Here is a 23,294-nt window from a genome sequence, read left to right as displayed (position 1 = left end):
TGTCATAGTTTCATTGCACCTGCGATTTCTCTCTCTTCCGCATTAAATTCATCGCATTAATTGCGATTAGTATATAAAGGGGGAGAGGGTCCTTTGTAATCCACACTTTCACTTTTCATCTTCAAAACGATTTCCGGCGAATACTCACCTTTTCAGTCGAGCATTCTCTTGAAATCGTTCTCTTCTTTCATACCTGCAAGATGTCTTCTGCTTACGATCTTGAGGCTACAGCCCAGGAGGCTGGGGTGTACGCCGAGAACCCGTCATCCACGTCCGACAAGGATGACAAGAGTACTGCTGGCGAGTGCCAGTGTGCTCTGCCTGTCGATCTATATCAGTACATCGTCAGGAAGTTCATGCTCGAGTCTTTCGAGCCTGAGTTTCCTGAACCTCACCAGACGGTGTATGATGCCCCCAGAGGCAAGATCGGGGTATATGCCGCATTCTTTGTCTATGGGAATCTTAGGTTCCCCTTGACGAAGTTTGTGTACCGTGTTCTGGAGAGGCACGGTGTACACCTGACCGAGGTACACCCGATGGCGATCGCGAAGATTCGCCACTTCGAGTGGGTGTGCCGGATTCTGGGCGTTGAGCCCTTCGTCGACCGCCTGATGACCTTCTACTCTTGGAGGTGCATCCAGGGGTGGTATACTCTGATAACCCGGATCAAGGGTTTGAAGATTTGCGCAACCGAGCGCAGTCTTCGTTCATGGAAGCGGGAGTTCTTTTATATCTCCGCTCGCGCCATCCCCCTTGCCATGAAGTTCAAGAATGGGCAAGCACTCCCCAGCCTTCACGCCTCCAACTACCAGGAGGCGGAATGGTTCTCAAAGATTTCCCGAGTCCAATCTCCGGTTTACCGCTTTGCGGAGTCCGGGATGGTGATGCTCGGGATGAGCCGGGTGTGGAAGGATGCGGATGCGCAAAAGATCCCGATCGTCCTTGAATACGGTTTGAACTCTGTCCCTTACGGTATGCTCTGTCTTCTTTGTTTATATAGGTTTGTCTTCTAACTGCTTTTCTTTTATTACAGAGGGGAACGACTTGCAGTCGCTCCTGTATCCGCGTGAGGCTGACAGTCCTGCTCGGATGGGTACTCGTGCTCTAGATGAGAACGAGTTGCCCATCCTTGAACAGACGGCGGACCGGTTCGTGGAGGTCTACCCGCCAGGCCACGAGATCCTGAGCGCCAGGCGGCCAGGTAAGGCGTTATTCAACCCTCGACCCCTCAATGCTGAAACCTCTGCTGGAATTCCTCTAATCTTGTGTTCTGATGAGGAATCCGCAGACGGTCCTCCGTTGGTGCGGAAGAAGAAGGCTGCCGGCGGGAAGGGGAAGGCGAAGGTGGCCTCCACTGCTGATCCGGTGCCTCGGTCTGATTCAGAGACCGAGAGCGAGGAGGTGGCGGGGAACCCTGGTGGTGATAAGACCACTGCTCCGGAGGCTGCGACGACTGTCACCTCCGGAGAGCCCAGGATGACGACGGTGAGCGGCGTAAAGAGGCCGGCTTCATCGGGTTCGTCCCCGCCTGTTCGCACTTTTAGGCTCAAGAAAACCCGTAAGTACAAACTTCCTTTATTTTTAACTTCATAGCTTTCCATCATTGATACTTATCTTCTTTGTGCAGGCGTGGATGCTACCACATTCCAGGGTGGAGCGGGGAGGAATACCTCCGGACCCATGACGGTAGGCTTGGTCAGCCTACCTGAGGCGACGACCCAGGCGGCTGCGCCTGCTTCAGTTGGTTCAGTTGCTCACCCAGTTGAGCCAACTGTTCCAACTGTGATGACATCACCGCCGGCTGTCAGTGCCATATTTACTGAATCTTTCACTGAGCCGGCGGTGACTTTTTCTGCGGACTCCTCCGCAGCGGCAACCACGGTTGTGAGTTCACCTACGGTGAGTTCACCTCCGTTGGTTTCTACTACCGCGGCGGCCTTCACCATGCCTCCTCCGTCATCGGCAACGACGGCCGATCCTTCAGGTATGCTTGGGGCTTCTCGCCAACCTCTGCCTCCTTCCCATCTGCCTGACCTCTTGGACGGATTTCCCTTGGGTTCAGGTGATGGGTTTGGCGGCTATCGGCCTGTTATCGACCCTACAGGTGCGTAGGGTTCTTTTGGCCTCTTTTTTTTTGTATCATCTTTTCTTAACTGCTTTTTGTTTTTTGCAGTGTCGGATTCCAATGAAGTGTATGTTCCACGATGGAACATCCGCCGAGGAACAACCCGTCGCACGCCTGTGGAGTGCGTGGAGCGGCCTCGTCACGCAGCTCCCAGTGGTGCGTTGGGGGAAGCCATGGCTAGCTACCAGGAGGGTAGGCTAACCAATGAGCTTCGGGTTCTCCTGGCCCGGATGCAGCCGCGCGTCGAGCTGCTTTGTCGTGAAAACGATAAGTTAAAAGCAGCTCGCATCCAAGAAGTAGCTCAGGCGCGGGCTGTCCGGGAGGAGAATAGGAGGCTTACCGCAGTGGCTGCGGAAAAGGAGAAGGCCTTCAAGGCCCTCGAGGTTGAGGTTCAGGCCCGGCTCGAGGCCCGTTCCAAGGCTGCCCAAGCTGTTAACGAACAGCTTCGGCTGGCTAAGGAAACTGCACGGAACGCAACCGAGAGGGCCACCAAGGCTGAAGCTGTTGCTGAGCCTTTACGCCTCGAGAATGAGGAACTCAAATCCAAACTAGAGGCGCTCCAACAGGCTCATGATGCCTTGGCGATGGAAGACGCCAAGAAGCTCCAAGAGATCTTGGACCAGAGGGGTGTGCTTGACCCACACTGAGCGGAAGCTAAAGGGCGTTGAAGAGGCTGCTGCAAAGGAAGTGTTGCTTGCCAACCTCAATAAAAGTGAAGCCGAACGCGCCCGTAACCAAGCTCAAGCCGCCCTCCAAGAGGCTCTGGTTGCCAAGGAATGGCTTCTTCGAGAAGCGTTGTCTCAGGTAAGCTTAACTTCATAATGTCTTTACGCTTTTCTTTGTAAATAGAAAAGGTTTTGATACTTGTATTTTTTCTTTTTGTAGGTTGTGCATCGGGTCTTCACTGATACGTCTTATGACGATGCTATGAGCGCAGCCCTCAACGCTTCTCATGAGAATGGGGAAAAGGCCGGCTTCCTGCTTGGTCTAGGGTTCGTTGAGAAAGGCATCCCGCCTTCCAACTTCCCTTTATTTGATGTGGATACTGAAGCTGTATACGACCAAGCAGTGAATCAGTATGCCGCCTTCCCGCATCCGGTGGTGGAGAAGGTAAACGAAGTTGCCGCTGCGGATGATGGGCTAGCTATCCTTAAAGCTTTCCTTGAACCGCCACACTCTACTGATGGTGCGGGTCCAAGTGGAAGTGGTCCTGAGGCTTGATCTTGAAGATCCCTCTCCACCATTAGAGTAGATTTTTGTTTTTGTATAGCTTCTTTTGTATGCGGGTATGCACCCAGCAATCTTTGTAATGTTTGAATTTTGATGGAATAAAGATTGTGTTAATTCCTTGCCTTGTTTATTTTACGCATGTTTTGATTTAACTTAGCAATTTCTTTAGTACTTAGATAAGTTAACTTTTTAACGTGGCAAATTATAAGTTTGTTTCGCTTCCTCTTTCATGATTGTGCGGGTATGACCATCACTTACACTTAGTAGGATGGCTTTACTTATATCTGACCTGCGTGGAAGTTTTCCTCATCTTTTCCTTTGAAATTTTCTAAGTGTTTTAGAATAAGTTAACCTTTGAACGTGCCATCGAGCCTTTCGAGCCAGTACGCGCCCTTTCCCAGAACTTCTTTGATGATGTATGGCCCCTCCCAGACCGGGGCCAGTTTTCCTGGGCGTTGTTGGTTCGAAGCCTCGTTGTTACGCAGTATGTAGTCTCCTACATTGAAGTTGCAGAGTTTTACCCGCGTGTTGTAGTACTTTTGCATTTGTCGCTTGTAGTTCTCTTCACGCACTGCGGCTAAGTCTCTGCGTTCCTCGGTTAGCATAAGGTCTAACCGTCTTTCCGCATCATTGTCTTCTGGCTGAATCAAGACCCTTGGTGAGGGTAAACCAATTTCGACCGGGACCATGGCTTCAGTGCCATAAGTGAGACTAAACGGGGTTTCTCCCGTACTGGCCTTTTTCAGCGTTCTGTTTGCCCAAAGGACGTGCGGAAGCTCGTCCACCCAGCCAGATCTGTGTTCCAAGAGTCTTTTCTTTATGCCTTCGACGATGCTCTTATTTGCTCTTTCCACCTCACCATTACCCTGCGGGTGCGCCACTGAGGTAAAGGTGTGGGTGATTTGAAGTTCTTCCAGCCACTTTTGTAGCTTCTTGTCAACAAAGTTGGTGCCGTTATCGCTCACCAAATTCTGTGGAAGTCCAAAACGACAAATAATAAATTCCCAAATAAATTTTTTGATATGTTTCGCGGTTGTTTGGGCTAAGGGTTTTGCTTCTATCCACTTGGTGAAGTAGTCGATGGCTACCACTAGGAACTGAACATTTCCTGCTGCTGTAGGAAATGGGCCTGTCACATCGATGGCCCACTTCTGAAATGGCCATGAAGAGGTGACTGGAACAAGTTCATTCTTCGGGCGATGCGTGTTGGGTGCGTAGAGCTGACAAGACCTGCATTTTCTGATGTATGCCAGCGCATCCGTATGCATCCCCGGCCAAAAGTATCCCGCGTTGTTTAGCTTAGCTACAACAGCGCGTGGACATGCGTGTACTCCACAGATGCCTTCGTGTACTTCCCTTAGGAGGTAGTCAGCATCTTGGTTGTCCACACATCTTAAGAGTGGGCCAAGAAAGTTACGTCTGTAAAGGATGTCATCGATGAGTTGATAATTCAGTGCTTTACAGCGTAGTTTTCTTGCCTGTGTTTTTGACTCTGGTAGTGTACCTGCCGCAAGGTATTTTATTATTGGTGTCATCCACGTTTCTGTGCCGGTTTGGATGACACAAATTTCCTTGTGTGGGACCGAAGGTGCCTCGAGGAGTTCAATGCGGATGTCCTTTCCCAAGTGGGTGAAGGCTAATGATGCAAGCTTGCTTAACGCATCCGCAGATTTGTTTTCACTACGCTTGACGTGTATGACTTTGCAATCGTTAAAATCGCGCATAAGGGTTTTTGCTTGTGCGAGGTACAGGGCCATTGTGTCGTTCACGGCCGTGTACGTCCCGTTGATTTGATTGGCTACTAACATGGAATCCACGCGGGCTTCCAAGTGTTTCACTCCCATCTTACGCGCAATTCTCAGCCCGGCCAAGAATGCTTCATACTCGGCTTCGTTATTCGTACTTGGAAAATCCAACCGAATAACGTAAGTGTATTCTTGGCCTGCTGGGTTGGTTAGTTTCAGCCCTGCGCCTGAACCCTCGCTACTGGCTGCTCCATCAGTGTAGAGTCGCCAGACACCATTGATGTCCTGTGCTGGAGAGGGTTGAGCCTCTTCCTGGCACTCTTTTTCCCGTGATGCAGGCACTACCGCAATAAAGTCGGCCAAAACCTGGCCTTTTATGGCTGGTCTTGGCTTATACTTTATCGCGTATTCCCCCAACTCAATTGCCCATTTGGCTAGGCGTCCCAATAACTCGGGTTTGCGTAGAACGTTTGCAAGTTTGAAGTTGGAGAGAATGGTGATTGGGTGACCCTGGAAATATCGTCTTAACCTACGTGAGGCGTGTATAAGTGCTAAGACTAATTTTTCGAGGGTAGAGTACCGGGTTTCTACGTCTGTTAGGATACGGCTGACATAATAGATTGGCATCTGGATGCTTTTCCGTTCAACTAGCAGGACCGCCCCGCTTTTGGTGCTGTGAGCGTCGGGAGTTCGATCAAGCGTGACCGAATCTCCTGAAAAGCTGCTTCCGCTTCTGGTGTCCAGCGGAAGTGCGTTTTCTTTAAACAGTTTCTCAACGTTGACACGAAAGGAAACGACTTATCCGCGTGGTTTGCCAAAAAGCGATTAGGTGCGACTAGTCGTCCATTCAGCGTCTGAGCCTGTTTGATGGTAGTAGGTGATTCCATTTTGATAATGGCTTCGACCTTTTCAGGGTTCGCTCTGAAGCCATCTTTAGTGACGATGACCCCCAAGAACTTCCCTTCTTCCATTCCAAAGGCACACTTGCTCGGGTTGAGCTTCATGTTTATCTTCCTGAGCGTGTTGAAAGTTTCTTCGATGTCTTTCAACATCGCTTCTGCGTCAGGGCTTTTGATGACCAAGTCATCCATGTAGACTTCCAAGTTCCTCCCAATTTGGGCATGAAACTGGTTGTCCATCAGGCGTTTGTATGTGGACCCGGCATTCTTAAGTCCGAATGGCATCATTTGATAACAAAATGTACCATCGGGCGTCCGAAAAGCGGTTTTGTCCTGATCATCAACGGCCATGTGGATTTGATAGTACCCCTTATACGCATCCAGGAAGCATTTAAGGCGAAACGGTGCTAACGAATCCACCTTAAGATCAATTTCGGGTAACGGATAACAATCTTTGGGGCATGCTTTGTTTAAGTCCTTGAAATCTATGCACATGCGCCATTGTTTGTTATTCTTCGGTACCATAACGGGATTTATAACCCATGTTTGATATCTGCTAACGCGTACGATGCCTGCGTCAAGGAGTTCCTTGACTTGGGTTCTACACGCGTTAGTTTGTTCTAGCCCCATTACTCTGCGCTTTTGTACGACTGGCGTAACAGCCGGATCGCACTTGAGCTTATGCTCTGCCTTACTTCGGGGTACACCAGTCATGTCAGCTGGTGTCCACGCGAAGATGTCAGCATTTTTCTGTAGTAAGCATTTGAGTAAGGTGCGTGTGGGATCAACAACTGTTGGGCCAATGGTAACGGCCTGGTCATGGTATTTGCCGTTGAAGGCCCATCTTTCCGGTTCGGTGATGGTTGGTTTAGCCATCTTTGGTTTGGGTTTAGATGAGACAGATGCGATGCATACCTGGGGAATGCTGGTGATCATCGCTACACCCTCAGCTGTTGGCCATCCCATCATGCCGTGGACTGAAGATACCACGGCGTTGAATCTTGCCATCCCGTCTCTTCCGAAGAGAATGTCGTATGTGTGGTGTGGCTTCCTCATCACGACAAAATCCACGTCTTCTGTGCGTGAGTGATTCCCGTCCGTAAGAGTGACGGGGAAAGATAGGATACCCAGGGGGGTGTTTGTGCTGCCGTCGAACCCTTCCATTGAGGCGTAGATCGTTTCCAGGCGTTCCTTGTCTTCGTCATCTAGCTTGTCGAAGAACTTCCTGTACATCACCGTTGACGAGGCGCCGTTGTCAGCAAGAGTGCGAGAAGTGATGTAGTGCCCCAGCTGGCTTTTGATGACGATAGGGCCTTCTTTGCTGGGTCCTCCTGGCACTCGCGGGAAGCGTACCTCAGCTTCCTTCCACGCGCATGGTTCTGTCGCTCGCCTTTTTCTTCCTCTGATGTTGCCATGAACCATGTTGATGCTGATGTCAACGGGCTTTCGTCCGTTGCCTCTGTACCGGTTATCATTCCTTCCTCCCTTCTTGATTGATGCCACAAGGTGTGCAAGTCTTCCATCCTTGACGAATGTTTCAACAATATCCTTCAAGGATGTACACTCCTCCGTACTATGACCTTTTGTCCCGTGGAAGTCACAGGATTTGCTTTGATCTGCATTAGGTAGCTGCCGGATCATTGGAGCTTTTGGCCATGGTAGTTTTTCGGTGGCAAATATCTCCGTGACGCTTTTGGTGAGTGGCGTCCACCGGTGTTTTCGGCTTGAAGGGTGTGTGTTATCCCTTCCGCCAACAAGAGGGCGAGAGCTGGATGAGGTGTCAAAGTTTACCCTTGACTGCCAAATACCTAGCTTCCTCTTTTTGTTCTGCCGGGCGATCCGAACATTGTTTTCTCTAGTCCTTTGCGTGTAGAGGTATGTACTCTGGGGAAGATCCCTTCCCAGTTGCTTCTCCGTCTCGGCAAAGCGCTTGGCCGCCGTCATGATGGCATCCCATGTGGATGGCATGCCGTCCTTACTCGTCAATGTGCGGATAAGCTCTGGGTATTCGGCGCCCTGGATGAAAGCGGCGCGAACAAGATCTTCACTTATGTTGCCCAGACTCAGCTTTTTGGAGTTGAAGCGAGTGATGAAGTCTAGTAAAGATTCATCCTCCTCTCTAACGCAGTTGAGGATCGTCCACTGTTCTTCAGTATATTTCCTCTGTTGGCTGAAGTGTTGGCTGAACTTGTTCTGAAAGTCCGCCCAATCATAGATGTGGTGGACCGGTAAACGATCGAACCATGCCCTGGCCGCTCCAACCAGAGTCATCTGGAACATATAACACCACGTGGGTTCCGTCCAGTTACTGACGGTTGCCCCCGCAATGAATCTGTTCAAGTGGTCGTCTGGGTCGGATAGACCATCATAAGTGCCGATGTTGGACATTTGTTTGGCACTTCTCGGGGCGATTGCTTCCGCAATGTCCCTTGCAAACTTGGACTTTCCTGCATTTGCAGCAGTTGGTCTAAAGGTTTTGGAGAAGTCACGTGGGTTTCTCCCCGCGTTCGTTGGTTTAAAGATTTCTCCAAAATTCCTTGTCGGTTGGAAGTCCGTTTCCTTACGCTTCCCTTTTGCCTTATGGCGAGGGTTTGCGTCGGTATCGGATTCTTCCCGCTCATCGTCCGAGTACTCGCACTCACTGTTCATGTTGAGATGTTGGCGAGTACTGCCGAATTCGTCAGCCTGTTGAAGTGAACGCAAGCGTTCATCCAACTCAGCTTGGAACTCTTTCTGACGTGCTTCGGCCCACGCCTTAACTTGATCGAGTGTTTGGCGAGGGACCCTCGTCCGTTTCTCCAACTGGGCATCAGTGAACCCCAGTGAAATATTGTTTACTGCACTTGTCCCGGCTTGGGTAACCGGGGTAGTGTTCGTAAAATTTGTATAACCGCCGGTGTTCCCCCCAGTTGCTGGGGTTGTGGTTACCGGGGTTTCTTGGTCACTTACTGGCTTTGGGACCGGAGTAACGTTAACCATTTATTCAGAAATTTTGAAAAAACTAAGAATTAGTTCTAGCTTTTATGCACGGATGGCGCCAATGAAGAACAACGAACGGCATGGATAGGGTATGCATTTTCAATTTATAACAACATCAACAACAATAACTAGGTGTGTTCTATATTGAAGAGATCGGTAGGCTATTGAGAAAATTACCGATATCAAAAATGAGTAAAACTATATACCTGAGTCAAGTATGTTCTTCAAATCCTGAGCAGAGGGACATGTGTTTCCACCCAACAGAGCCAACAAATAAGCAGCAAGCACCTTCATTTTGCAACAACAATTCTGTTGAAGAAGGTGATACTTATTTCAATTTATAACCGTTTGTTACTGGGCTAGGATTGATGCATTAAATAATGGGCTGGCTCGGTAGTTTGGTCTAGATCATGGGCCCAAAACAAACACTTTATCAGTTATCTATGGTGAGGTGAAAAGAATAACCAAACCCGGAATCGGACCTGGAAAAAAAACCCGGAACCGGTTTTTTTATACCAGGGTTTTTAATACCTGAACTCGTAACCGACCCTACACGTAGGGCATGGATAGGGTATGCATTTTAGTACCAAAACCAATACCCGAACCTGACCTGATTTGTACCGGTAATACCCGAAAACCCGAACCGGTTCCCTACCCGGAACCGGGTTTTTTGAATACCCGATCTATACCCGAAATTACTCGAAAATTAACTGAAAAATACACGAAAAATACCCCTAAAAATGCAAACCCTAAAAAGTTCCAATCTATACCCGAAAAACCCAAAAATATGGTTTTTTCAATACCCGGAAATAGGGTACTCAAATATTCGGTTTTAAAATATCCTACCCGAACCCGATACATAGGGTATGGTTTTTAGAGGCAATACCCGGACCCGAACCCGACCCGGGTATTGATAATACCTGATTTTCTAATACCTGATTATACCTGAACCCGGTTCCATATCTGAACCTAGGTTTTTCAAATACCAGATTTGTGTACCACTACTCTATGGAGCATGGACTATGACTATGAGTATGCATAAAATCATATTAACCGAACCGAATCAATCAGACATGTATTTTTTTAATTATTTGAAAAAACTGTTTTTTAAATTTGGAATATAAAGTATGTACAAGTGTATAACATCGTTTTTCCATTAAAAGTTTATAAACGTTGAAATTGAAGGTGGTTTTGAACATTGATGATTAAAAAAGTATGTTAAACGTTACATTTTCTTTTCTTATAAGAAAACTTATAGATAAAAACTATATAAAGACGACGATGATTCTATTTCACCAAATAAATAAATGTGTCGTCTTTTTTTCTTTTTCATTTAATGTTGTGTGTTGTTCTTTAATTTCTTTTTTATTTTAATAAAGCTAGTTATTTTATGTTTTAGTATTTAATGAACTAAATTTTATTTTCTCTAATTTTAATAGAAGACCAGATTTAAATAAGCCTAAGCAGTTACACAGGCTATTGTTTTTCCACTAAAAAAATGGCGTCCGTTCCAATATTCTCAAAACCAGTTTTGCGTTTAACCATTAACCGGCATTTGCACCTCTAAACATAGCCCGCAGTTTGTTCACCGGCCTAACCTGGCCGATTACCTATTTCTTGATTTTACTCCATCCAATATATAAGATGATAATAATAATAATAATAATAATAATAATAATAATAATAATAATAATAATAATAATAATAAAAAAAAATAATAAATAAATACACAATCCAAATTAACCCAAGTCCCAAACCCTCATATTAAAAGAATATAAAAGTGCCATTCAGCCCAAATAAATGGTAATAGGCCACTATGTGCATTCATAACATGAGCAATGAGCATTATCTTGTTCCATTGCCAATTGTTACGTCATATAGTGTGATTTCGAGACAAGTTATTCGTAATTTCTGGTGGTACATGCGTGCTAGATATTGCAATGTGGAAACACAATCTCGAATTTGTTTTAAGGGGATCGATCACATTAACACACTGATAGAAGCCGATTCGAGATGGCTAATCTCCCAAAATAGTGACCCTTTGAGCAGGTTAAACTCCAAAGAAATATAGATAAAAGACACAATACTTTAGAACATTTTTCTTCTCCACTTAGATTAAAGGATAATTGCCATTAAATAGGCATACAAGTGCATGAAAGTAAACTGAAATGAACTTGGAATCATGGATAAAAAAATGCAAATAATGAAAACTAATCTGCTAATAAAATGCAAAAACTAAACATAGAAATTGGAAAACATGGTTTGCACTTTTAACTGGTCTTCATGGGTCGGTTCAAGTAGTTTGGATCGTATCACACACCAACCAAAATTTTGCTTGTTCTAATTGTTTGGTTTAGATTTTGTTTCTCCTCTTACTTTTATACCGTATCTTAATTTTTATTGTATTGTGTAACATCTAAAATAGGTTCGTTTGTACCTTTCTAAATGGCAATTATTATATTCGGATGTGAGATAGTTTTTTAAAGTGAATTATATTATTATTTATTATAAACTTAATTCCAATAGACTTTTGATAAACTTCACATCTTTTGGCATCATAGGTTTTTACTTAAATATGTGCTAAAGCAACAAAATAAATTAATGGTGACACATTTGAGTGTAATTAGTAAATAACAAGAGTTACTTTTTTGTTTTGAGGGTATTAGATAAAACGGCAACAAGCAAAACCTAGTTAACAAAAACGTAAACAACGAGCATACCTACAGATTTACCATATCAAAATTAGATGATTTCTCTCAATTAACATCAAATTTCTATGAACTTGAACTCACCCAAAAAAGAAAAGAAAAGAAAAAAAACACTTAAGAACTTTTATTTCTTCAACAACTTGGTTGAGCTTGTACTAATCCCATTGAAGATCTTATTGTTCCCTTGCATTCCATAAACTCCATGATGTAACCTCACATATTGATTGAATTAACATGTTTTGTGTTCGACCTTGGCAATAAGAATTGTTCAAAAAGGAGTAAATAATAAGAGAGGAAGATGGATTCTTAAAGAAATAAATGAGAAAAATAAATTCATGGTAAAAAAATTCAAACTAAATGTATTGCTGATGATACATTTACAAAAGCATTGTTGTCCAAATGTACATTTATGTGATTTGTTTTGTGGTTTACATTTTGCTGGCAAGTTAGGGTTTGTATGAGTTATCATGTGTGGTTATGCATATTTGATTTTGGAACTCAATATTGTGTGCAACTAAGGTCATAATTTTGAACTTAAGATTTGGATTAATAGGTCAAATTTGATATAAATTGAGATTTTCGTCAGTTTGAGATCATAAAATAGATAGAGTAAATAACACGAATCATACCTAGGGTACGTATGCCAAAATTTAAGTTTCGTCCTTAAAATGATAATTAACAACTTTATTCATATTCTACCCTCAGCCATCACAGTTTTGTCTTTGAAATCGATGATTTTATTTCTATTGTACTCTCAGACATCATAATTTTGTCTTTGGGATCTATGGTTGATAATAGCTTGCGATGATATTGAGGATACTAGTGTTGATAACAACTTTGTGGTTGATGGTGCGTTAGGGCACAGGAAATATCAAGACGAAAGTCGTGAAGGGTTGGATAGCGTTGTGAAGAAAGAAGGCGACACGTGGGGTGGTTTTTTTCTAAAAAAAAATTTATTTATGTATTTTTGTTTTAAATTTAAATTCATTTTGACATAAGTTTGAATGTTGATCTATTCTCTGCTAGGTATTAGGTACAATAATATAAGTTGGTTGTGGCTTAATGGTAGAGCACTCACTTTACAAGTGAGAGGTAGGGGGATCAAACCTCACTACCACCAACTTATATGGGAGATATAAGGGATGACCCTGGCTTGCCAGGATTCGAGTCCTGATCTCACCCGGTTTTACCGGCTCCTCGCTGTCGTGCCGTTTGGGGGCGTGGGGGTCGGGTTTTATCTGGTGAATCCCTCAACAGGTGGACCGCTAGGGGCTCCGTCCGCCCGGACTAGTGGCCGGCTCGGGCTACCTTTAGCCAATGGGGGCTGCGTACGGGGTACCCGGAGTTACTTAGTTGGCCGTTAAAAAAAAAGGTATTAGGTACAATAAAGACAAAGGTAAAGTGACATTGTAAACTCTAGTTGTAATTTCTTATACTTTATAATATCGGCTAAATTTAAAGTATCATATGTATAATTCTTATAATTGATACACGAATATTTTATTGAACACTATAAGAAATTAACAACAACAATAAACTTTTTGTTATTATGTAAGATAAAATTTTTGAGAGTTCGGTGAGCCACGAAGATAATGTTGGCAAAGGTTAGTTAAAACCTTTTAACACTCCAAAAGTGTGTTGATTAATTCTTATTCTTAGTATTCACATAAAATTATTCAAAGTACATTTATAATGAGTGTATGGCTATAAAAAAGAATGATGACATACATATAATATACTACTGTAATATAATTATAAAAGTAATGCTAGGCATTTAGTTGTAACATTTACATTAATTAAAAGTAATTTTTCGGTACATTTTTGTCTTCCATGTAAACATTTTGTTGCCTTTTGCTGTTTGCTACAACTGATGACTGACAAAAGTTATCCATATTTATCAAATCCAATTTATAACACTATTTGGAGTCCAGATTTTTTTATTTCTTTTAATTCACATCCAAATTGTTTTACACACATATTTCTCTCACGTGTATATCATGGTAGGTATGGTTTTGGACACAACGAAAGCGAAAATCCATAAAACCAAATATTAAAACCAGACAGAAACACCTATTTGTCCTGGTATAAGGAAGCAACGCCAATTGTCCGTCTTCCTATGAAAAATAAGCCTTTTAGATTCGAACTTAGAAAATATCAAATCCATTCTTTTGTTTATGTTTGAACTTTTGGATACTTTATAGACCCTTTATATAAACTTAGACTGTTAAATAAACATAATTTTTTATCATATATATGAAAAATGTTTTTAATTTGGACTTTTGAATACTTTACAGACCCTTTATATAAACTCAGACCCTTAATAAACATAATACATTATCATACATTTAAAAAATTTTAATTTTGAGCCCACGTCGGATCAGTTCCAACACGGCCACCGAGCCTTGTATGGGGTGAGACTGTGAGAGTCAGGCATGACAGCCATGTCTAGATTTGGTCTTTGATTCAATTTGGATCGAAAGATGCTCGGCCCTACATCATGTGCCATTATTATTTAACACTAGTAATAGCTGCGTAAGGTTTTATATTGGTCGACTTGTATCGTTCTTTTGAACAAAAGCCCTTAAATATCGGTTTGAAACTCGGAAAAGAAAACTTACCGTTAAATATTTTTTAACAGATTTCTATTGAGACAAAAGTAGTTGAAATCGCTGATAGTGATTTTTAAAATTATGATTATTATCAACCAATACATAAAAGTTGGGATTATTTATTTTCAATTTGCATTTTGCCAAAACTAAATGAATTAATACATTTCACGTTAGTAATGATTTTGTAGGGTTAATGTGTTTTAAATTGAAATTGATATTGTTGATAAAGTTAAAACGTTTGTCACGTGTCAGTAGTAATAAACAAAAGTTGTAAGAGTGGGCCTGTAATAACAATGCAAAGCTTTGAAAAAGATTAGAACATCGTACAAAAAGATTCTTTTTTACTCTCTTTAGTAAACAGACAAAGACCCATACCCGAATTAATTAGGAAAGTTGGTTGCAATAGGTTTCACATTCAATTATAACCCTACAAAATCATTACTAACGTGAATGTATTTTCATACATTATTTTTGTCTATACGGCTTGTATAGACCTATACGATTCGTATAGGTCTTGAGTCGTGTCAGTTGTATCAGGTTTATACGTGTTGTTGAAGACCTATAAGACTCGTATAGGACTATACGCCTATACAAGCCGTATAAGCTGCAAAAGTTGTTTTTGTGTCCCCTCTGTACATTTGTCAGTAATGCGTGGCATATGCGATCTGTATAGCCCTATACAAGCAGTATGTGGCCATGGAGGTGGTATGTAAAGATCATAACTTAGTATTATCCTGTCCAGCACGTTATAACCCATCGTTATGTGATGCAAGTTCAGCCTTTTTACCCGGCATGCGGCCTCAAGTTAAGCCATGGATGTTAATGCTAGCGTTGGAGGAAGCCTTAGTTTACTAAAACATAGTTACTGGTTTCTTAAAGTTTAATAGAATAAATACATGTTTGGTTTGTAGAACTTGTTGAAATTAGAATGTAATTTCAATCGATTAAGTTTTTATAGTTTGTGACAAAAGTAAAACAGTAATACATCATAACCGATAATGAAGAGAAAATTAAAAATCCTTAGTTGAATATAGTCATGATAGATTAATGTGGAAAGTAAAAGAAAAATACATGGAAATTGATAGTGAAGTGACTGAAACTATTGTTCCTTAGAGGAATAGAGTCGTGATAGCTTGTGACAAAGGTAAAAGAACATGAAAACCGATAATAAAGCAATAAATTTCATTCGGTAGATGTTTGCTAACGGTTTGCTTGTCCGATAAAAACATACTGTACAAACATGAACAAGCCAGGTCTTGTTTTGGTTCGATTTGGTTCATTTGCGGTCCTAGTCCTAGGTTCAAACATACTGGCACATTATTTGGGAAGCTGGTTGCAACCAGCTCCATATGTGATTAGTTATTCAGTTTACTAATTACTTATATATTTTGTTCCTTAAAGTTCAATAGAATAAATACTATGTTCGATTTGTAGAATTTATTGTTACCAGAATGTGATTTCAAACGGTTTAGTCCTGATAGTTATAAACACAAGTAAAAGAAAAATACATTAAAACCGACGTAGCCGAATAGAGTCATGATAGTTTGCTACAAACGTAAGAGAAAAATACATGAAAACCGATAATAAAGTAACGAAAACTACAACTCCTTATAAGCCGAATAGAGTCCTGAAAATACATGAAAACCGCTAGCAAATCCTTAGCCATATCAATCAACATATCCAGCATCAAGTCCTGAAAATAGAAACAAAGATTGTAGTAACCAAATAACTAAAGAAATAATCAAATTCAAGAACAACATAAAAAGAAACAGCTTACAGAATCAGATCCAGAGTCTTCTTCAACTTTGTTCTCCTTCTTTGGAGACTCAGGAAATGGTGGAGGTATATAAACCGTCTCAACGCCACCGCCACCACCGGATAGAACCGCCGCCAGCCTCTCACGTCCGGCAGCAATGAGTTCGGTGATGTCTTTACCTTTCACTTGACTCAGTAGCAGTTCTATTCTCTCTTCATCTGCTTCAGCTCCAACTACAAGTTATAGTTTATATAACTCATGAGTTACTTCACATGCATTATTTTTTAATAATATTATTATTAGGTGTTTACTATATAGTAGAGATCGATATACCGAAAAATATATATACAAAAATTGAGTAAAACTATATACTGAATTCCGTGCCGATTTTTCGGTTTGGTACAGATATGAGTCATGAATTTTTTTGTTACAAACCAACAATTAAAACATCGATTCAAGAAACATTAGCAAGTAGCTACCAATACAAACGGCAAAACGTAAATAAGCAACCAAACAATACTAACATTAAATAAAACCAAAAAAAAATAAAAATGAAAGAACTCATGAGTTACTAGTTCACATTTAATAATAATAATAATTATTAGCAGGTTTGAACTATATATATACTGTATATACCTGAACCAAGTATGTTCTTCAAATCATGGGCAGAGGGACATGTGTTACCACCCAACAGAGCCAACAAATATGCAGCAAGAACCTTCATTTTGCAACTACAATTCTGTTGAACAAAGAAGCAATGGTTTGGTTTTTGAGAGACAATTGAAGAAGGTGATACCTGTTTCATTTTATAACCCTTCTTTACAGGGCCTGGATTGATGCATTAAATAGTGGGCCGGCCCAGTAGTTTGGTCTAGATCAATGGGCCCAAGATGAAGACTTTCTCAATTCTCAGTTCTCTATATTTATAAGATGTGCATAAAACCAAATTAACTGGACCGATAAAACCGAACAGAAGCAATAACCGGCAATTATTTTTTGGAAAAACTGAAGCGTATAAGTGTTTAACTATCGCTTTTGCCTTTCAGAGTTTAAAGATTAAACATAGAAGTTGATGGTGGTTTTGAACGTTTATGATTAAAAAAGTATCTTAAACGTGGAACAAGTTACTTATACTTTCTTACAAGGAAATTTATGGTTTGAGGGGCGACATTGATTTAGTACTCGATGGCAACTATAACTGATACAAAGGATAACAGTCCGAATGGGTTCAAGTCTGAATGGACCATTCTTCAAAACAGAACAGAAACAAAAGAACGTAATTTTGATTAGGGTTGATAAATGTAAGTACACATGAAAACAGACTATTATACAGAAAATATCAAATTACCAAACCAATATGTTAAACTAAACACATTAGAGAACTTGGTCCATTCTACTTATATATGTTGATAGCAATGTGAAATTCATGTTATGGGCCTTATCTTGTTCCATTGTCATGCCTGCATATAAATAGTATTTTGTTTTTTTTTTTCACACAAATATATGTTAAGTTCTAATTTAATTTATATAAACTTGCCCCTCTATAAGATTTTCAACCGTTTAGGGTAAACAATAAATCGTAATGCATAGAGCAGATCAGATAGGTACTTAGATCCACATTCTAACCATAAACTCACGGCATGTACACTAAATAAAAGGTCGACGTAAAAACACCAATTAATACTTTAGAAGTATCGAACATCCAACATGCAAAGTACGATGTCAAAAAAACAATAAACGTTAACCAAACAAATATATGTCGATCTACCAGTCTTTAGGCGGCTTAAAAGGCCTACAATTATACATACCAAACATACCGCCACTTTTGAAAATGATTTCCACCACGGGTGATGCAATGGGGGGTTGAAGTAAAAATTTATAATCTTGAACTCTTCATCCTTAGAAACATGTTCGGAATAAAATATCCTCACCTTCTTCAACACGGGTGAATTGGCTATGATAAGCTTCACGAAATCCAACTTACGCTTCCCTGGGGGCAGAAATTCAATCACCAATTCATTCAAACGTTCCAACCACATATCCGAATAATCTCCCATATTATCAGTCAAAAAATGTGGAGTACAATCTGAAAGCTACAGGAAGAGTGAGTATTATTTGTCAGTGTACTGTGTACGTGTGTTTGTAAATGAACAAATTAATATATTTATAATTTATGCTATTTACCTTCAGCTTAAGTTTCTCTAGGTTTGGGCTGCTTCTGATAAAAAAAGCATAACATTTGTAATCGGTAACTGAAAACATATCACTAATAAATAAGTATTTCAGGTGGACTAATGCGGCTGGTAGCTCGTTTGGAACTCTGCCTTGATCAAAATACTTGAAACATACATAGCAAACACACTCTGATTAACCATAAGTACATGAGTTGTATCAATTATATACGCGTGAATAATAATATTACCTTCAACATCGGAAGACAAATAAAAAGATTTTCAATCATGGGCAAACACTCGAATAGCTCAACGATAGTGGTGGAATCATGATCATTAGCGAACACGATTCTAAAATTAGCATCCTGCAGCAGTTACGATATTCATCAAGTGGTGAATCGATATTAAAGATTAACAAACAAGAAAATATAACTCTAAAATCTTGATTGGGTAAACCATAACTCTAACCTATTAAGCTACAATACAACTTGCTATAATTATATAGTATTCAACCGACTAGTTATAATGATCGATTTTAAATTGTAGTAAGAACTTACCAGAACGAAGGTCTTAAGTGACGGGCAACCAGATAGGAAATGTAGAAGCATTTTATTAGCGATGATTACGTTTTCAATGTATAAGTTTGTAAGGCTACCAAATCCACAGAATGTTGGCGGAACATCATCAAGACGACAAAAATTGAGACATAAGTCCGTTAATTTATGCAAGGAGAAAAGAGATTTAGGTAAGCAATACCCAGATATGTCAATTGCTAATTTACTTAAGAGTAGCATTGTTCCTTGACAAATTATCTATAATATGATCGACTTTAACACACGTGCCATCAACACGCATAGATAGAGAAAAGTCATGTATTGTACCACGGCGAACTGACATAACTTTGTTTACAGCTTTATAAAGTTTACGCTTTGCCAAACTTGAGAATTTTAACGCAAACTCAAGTTTAGGATGATTGGTCCAGTGGTGTTTCCATTCCCGAGAGAGGATACTTGTCCTAACGGCCTCTTTAAATGGTAAAAAGATAAGATGGTTTCTATGACGGGTGAAGGAAGGTTGCTTATCATATCCGAACGTTTTGCTTCCATATTGTTGAGGCTGTACGTACTACATTAATAATGCTGCAAAATTTAGTTAGTGCAAAGTGTAAACATCTGGTTAAGATAAAGTTTAGTTTAATACAATAAATCAAATAATATATCGACTAACGATGAACAGCAACGACGGCTATGGTTGATGTTGATAAGACCAGCCTTTAAGTCTAAAGGTATGAGAAACCTAAACTAGATGAAAAAGAAAAACAAAACACCGCCCAACATGACCAATGGGTTTATATATATAACTTTACATATAACCCTAATCCGACCCCTTATATTATAAATTATTATTATTATTTATAGGGCTAGGACATGCATTATATAATGGGCCTGTCCGTTTATAATACATAGCCGTTTAGAAAAGAAAAAAGGCCGGCTCGGTAGCTAGTCTAGATCATAGGCCCAATATAAACAATATATCGGTTCTTTATGAGGGTGTGCATGTAACCGAATGAAACGACCAAAACTGAATTAAATGAACCGAAAAAACCGAACAGAATCAATAACTAACAGCCAGGATGTTTCCAAATGTTTCAATCGTTCTCTTGATCTCTTGATATCAACCTCGTACGATGACGACCTTCAAATAATCCACAACGTGCTAGGGTGTTTATTATTGGTTTAAAATCGATTTAATTGAAAATTAAATGAATAACCCAAATTAGTTCATTGATCTTTTCGCTTGATTCATTATGAACTCCACATGTTCGACACAAACGTCTCAATGAAATTTCATACAATTCTACATAAGCGGTGAAAGAAATAACATTGCTAGGCCATCCGTTATGGGAGAAGTGAAATGTGAAACGTGAACTCGTTAGGCAGGTGTGCCACACATACACTTGGGGCTTTTCACATTTCACACCAATAATATGTACACACTGGCGGTGAGAAATGTGAAATGCGATGGTGGGATTAGGTGGAGATAAATGATTGGTTGTAATACAAATTGATGACTAAAAATTAAAAACAAAATCAAATAACTTCCGTTGACGCCCGCTACCAGCCTCACATCTGTACCTCTTTTAATCACCCTTGTCATAACACAATGGCTGCAAACATAAGTTAATGCCATGGTTAAAAAAACAAAACAAAAACCAAGAATTTAGATGGCAGTAAACTTCCCCACGAGTGAATTAATGACCTTTTTCGTCCCTATGGTTTAGCCAATTCAATTCAGCAGCCGTTTGTGCTTCACTCGACAAGTTTTGTCCTTCACACCTCTGCTTCGCCCTTCTTTATTTTTGGGCAAAAGGTAGCTTCTTCCGTGGCTTAAAAACAAACGAACCATACAACCAACAATGACTTTATAACACTCCTAAAAGTGTATTTGATAAATTAATTTGAATATTACTGCACACCATGAGTTTGTTGTACAAATGCGATCTACTAGAGCGCACACTTGGTTCTAATCCGCGGTAAAAGCTCAACTTGAGTTGTTGGTAGTTTATTTATCAGTTTACCGTTTAGGGTCTGTTCACTCATTATTAATCACTCACAAACAATATAATTCATAATGGCTAAAACTCTTCAGATCCAGATTTAAACAATCAGATGATCATGTTAATGAAAAGATTGGTCATCATTTGTTACACCTGTACTTTGTACATTGTAAACATGTTATCCATATCTTTTTTTACAAACCATACTAGATGGTTGTGACCCTCTTCTAACCACCCACGGTTGTATTTGAAGGCACACTAAACAAAAAAAGTTGTTAACTGGAGTAATTTAAAGTTGACGTAGAAATACACCAGTTTGTATTCTAAGAGTACTAAACATCCAACGTAAAAAAAAAAAAAAGAAACATTAAGCGTTAACCAAACAATTATATGTTTATCAGTCTATAGTCTTCTTAACAGGCCTACAATCACACTCACCATCAGTTTTAAAAGTGATTTCTGCCCCCGATGATAGACGTAGGGATTGCAAGAAAAATCTTGAAATATCCAGAATCACACCCTCGTCCTCATAAATCGATTTGCAATACAGTATCCTCACCTTCTTCAACACAGGTGACTTGGCCAAGATATGCTTCAAGAAACCCCATATATACGTCTTTAGGGTCGATAATTCAATCTCTAATTCTTTCAAATGTTCCAACCACATTTCCGAATAATCATCCCATTTATTGTATATCCCTAAAGATAGATTGCAAGAAAGCTACAAGAAGAGAGAATATTATTTGTGCATTTGTAAAGAAACAAAGGATATATTTATGTTATTTACCTTCAGCTTAAGTTTCTCTAGGTTTGGGCTGCTTCTGACCAAAAAAGCATAAGGACTTTTGTATTTGTAACCCAGAAGCATATCTCTAATACATAAGTATTTAAGGTGGACTAATGCGTCTGGAAGCTTGTTTGGAAGCCTGCCTTTAGTAAAATGCTTGAACCATACATAGCATACACAATCTGATTAACCATAAGCACATGAGTTGAATGATCAATTACATACATGTGAGTATATTACCTCCAACATCGGAAGATGAATAAACAGATTCTTAATCATGGACAAACACTCGAATAGCTCAACGAGAATGGTGGAATCATCAATAGCTCGCAAACTTCCATAATCAAAGCAGTGACTTCCAATATATTCATCAAGTACGTAATGTTTATTATAAGTTATAACCAAGAAAATATAACTGTAAAAACTTGATTAAAATGGTAAACCATGACTCGAACCTGTTCAACTACAATGCAATATGCTATAATATATATAGTATTCAATCAAGTTGTTATAATGATCGATTTTAAATTTTAAATTGTACGTATTAAGAACTTACCAGAACAACGGTCTTAAGTGATGGGCAATTGGATAGGAAAAGAAGAAGCATTTTATTAGTGATGATTGTATTTTCCATGTGTAAGTTTGTAAGGCTACCAAATCCACTGAATGTTGGCGGAACATCAAGATGACAATGACGGAGATACAAGTCAGTTAAGCTATGCAAGGAGAAAAGGGATTCAGGTAACTGATACCCATACCCAGACATGTCAAGTGTTAATTTCTTTAAATTATTTAGTGACAAATTATCTATTATACGATCGACTTCAACACACCGACCAGCTACAAACATAGATAGAGAAAACTCATGTATTGGGCCCTGGTGCATTGACATAACTTGGTTTATATCATTGAAAAGTTTACTCTTTGCGTGACTTAACATTCTTAATCGTTCGCTAAGCCCGTCACCTTCGACCACATTTTCAATAAACTCAAGTTTGGGATGATTTGTCCAGTGGTGTTTCCATTCCCGAGAGAGGATACTTGTCCTTCCTGCCTCTTTAAATGGTAGAAAAGATAATATGAATTCTATGACGGATGAAGGAAGGTTGCTTATCATATCCAAACGCAAACGTTTCGCTTCCATCCCGAACTACTAAGATGCTAAATAATGCTGCAAAAATAGTTGAAGTGTAAATATCTTAAGACAAAGTTTTGCTTGACACAATAATTTAAAGAGTCACAAATTATATGAGTATAAAAAAATGACAACAGCTAATCATATACCGACCAACAATGATCAGCAACGATGGTGATGGTCTGTGGGGATGACACCAGCTTTAAACCTAAATAAAAGTACCAAAAACTTAAACTTAATGTGAACGACGTGGGTTTATATAACCCTAATCGGATCACTTATAAAAATTATTATCATGATGATTCTTTTTTATCCCTTAAGTAATTATAATTACCCTAATCACCCAAATTTAAAGACTTGGGTTTGCTTTATTATGTTTTTAGTTAAATTTCATGATTGTTAATGTCTTGTTTATGCTTTATTCTTTTAATTTTAAGAAATTAATTTTATTAAAATAATTTTTTAAAGATAAGAGTATAAGTAAAAGAATTAATACCAATGATTAAGTAATGATTATCAAACGAGTATGATCAGTGAACGTGAAAAATTGAACCACTCATGGCTATATGATGATGACGTGACAATACTTAATT

At 40.1% G+C, this 23,294-nt stretch overlaps 2 protein-coding genes across 2 annotated transcripts; both read right to left on the bottom strand.

Annotated features, from left to right (window-relative positions):
- Positions 1 to 16,004: 16,004 nt before the first annotated feature.
- On the bottom strand, positions 16,005 to 16,811 carry LOC143569705 (large ribosomal subunit protein P2-like). Its single transcript, XM_077055554.1, has 2 exons — positions 16,688 to 16,811; positions 16,005 to 16,284 (listed from the first exon to the last, which is right to left on the bottom strand). Exons 1-2 carry the CDS (start codon positions 16,773 to 16,775, stop codon positions 16,043 to 16,045), a joined length of 330 nt encoding a protein of 109 aa, XP_076911669.1. The 5' UTR covers positions 16,776 to 16,811; the 3' UTR covers positions 16,005 to 16,042.
- Positions 16,812 to 20,315: 3,504 nt separating this feature from the next.
- Positions 20,316 to 23,251, bottom strand: LOC143569704 (F-box/FBD/LRR-repeat protein At1g13570-like). The gene has a single exon (XM_077055552.1). The coding sequence runs from the start codon at positions 22,708 to 22,710 to the stop codon at positions 22,111 to 22,113; it is 600 nt and encodes a 199-aa protein (XP_076911667.1). The 5' UTR covers positions 22,711 to 23,251; the 3' UTR covers positions 20,316 to 22,110.
- Between the last annotated feature and the right edge of the window lie 43 nt (positions 23,252 to 23,294).

Source organism: Bidens hawaiensis, unplaced genomic scaffold, assembly GCF_021521415.1.
Source record: "Bidens hawaiensis isolate Kalapana, Puna unplaced genomic scaffold, B.hawaiensis_p1.1 tig00024638_1, whole genome shotgun sequence".
In the NCBI taxonomy this organism is placed as follows: Eukaryota; Viridiplantae; Streptophyta; class Magnoliopsida; order Asterales; family Asteraceae; genus Bidens; species Bidens hawaiensis.
The sequence above is the reverse complement of the archived record's forward strand: the minus strand, read 5'-3'. Positions and strand labels throughout refer to the sequence as shown.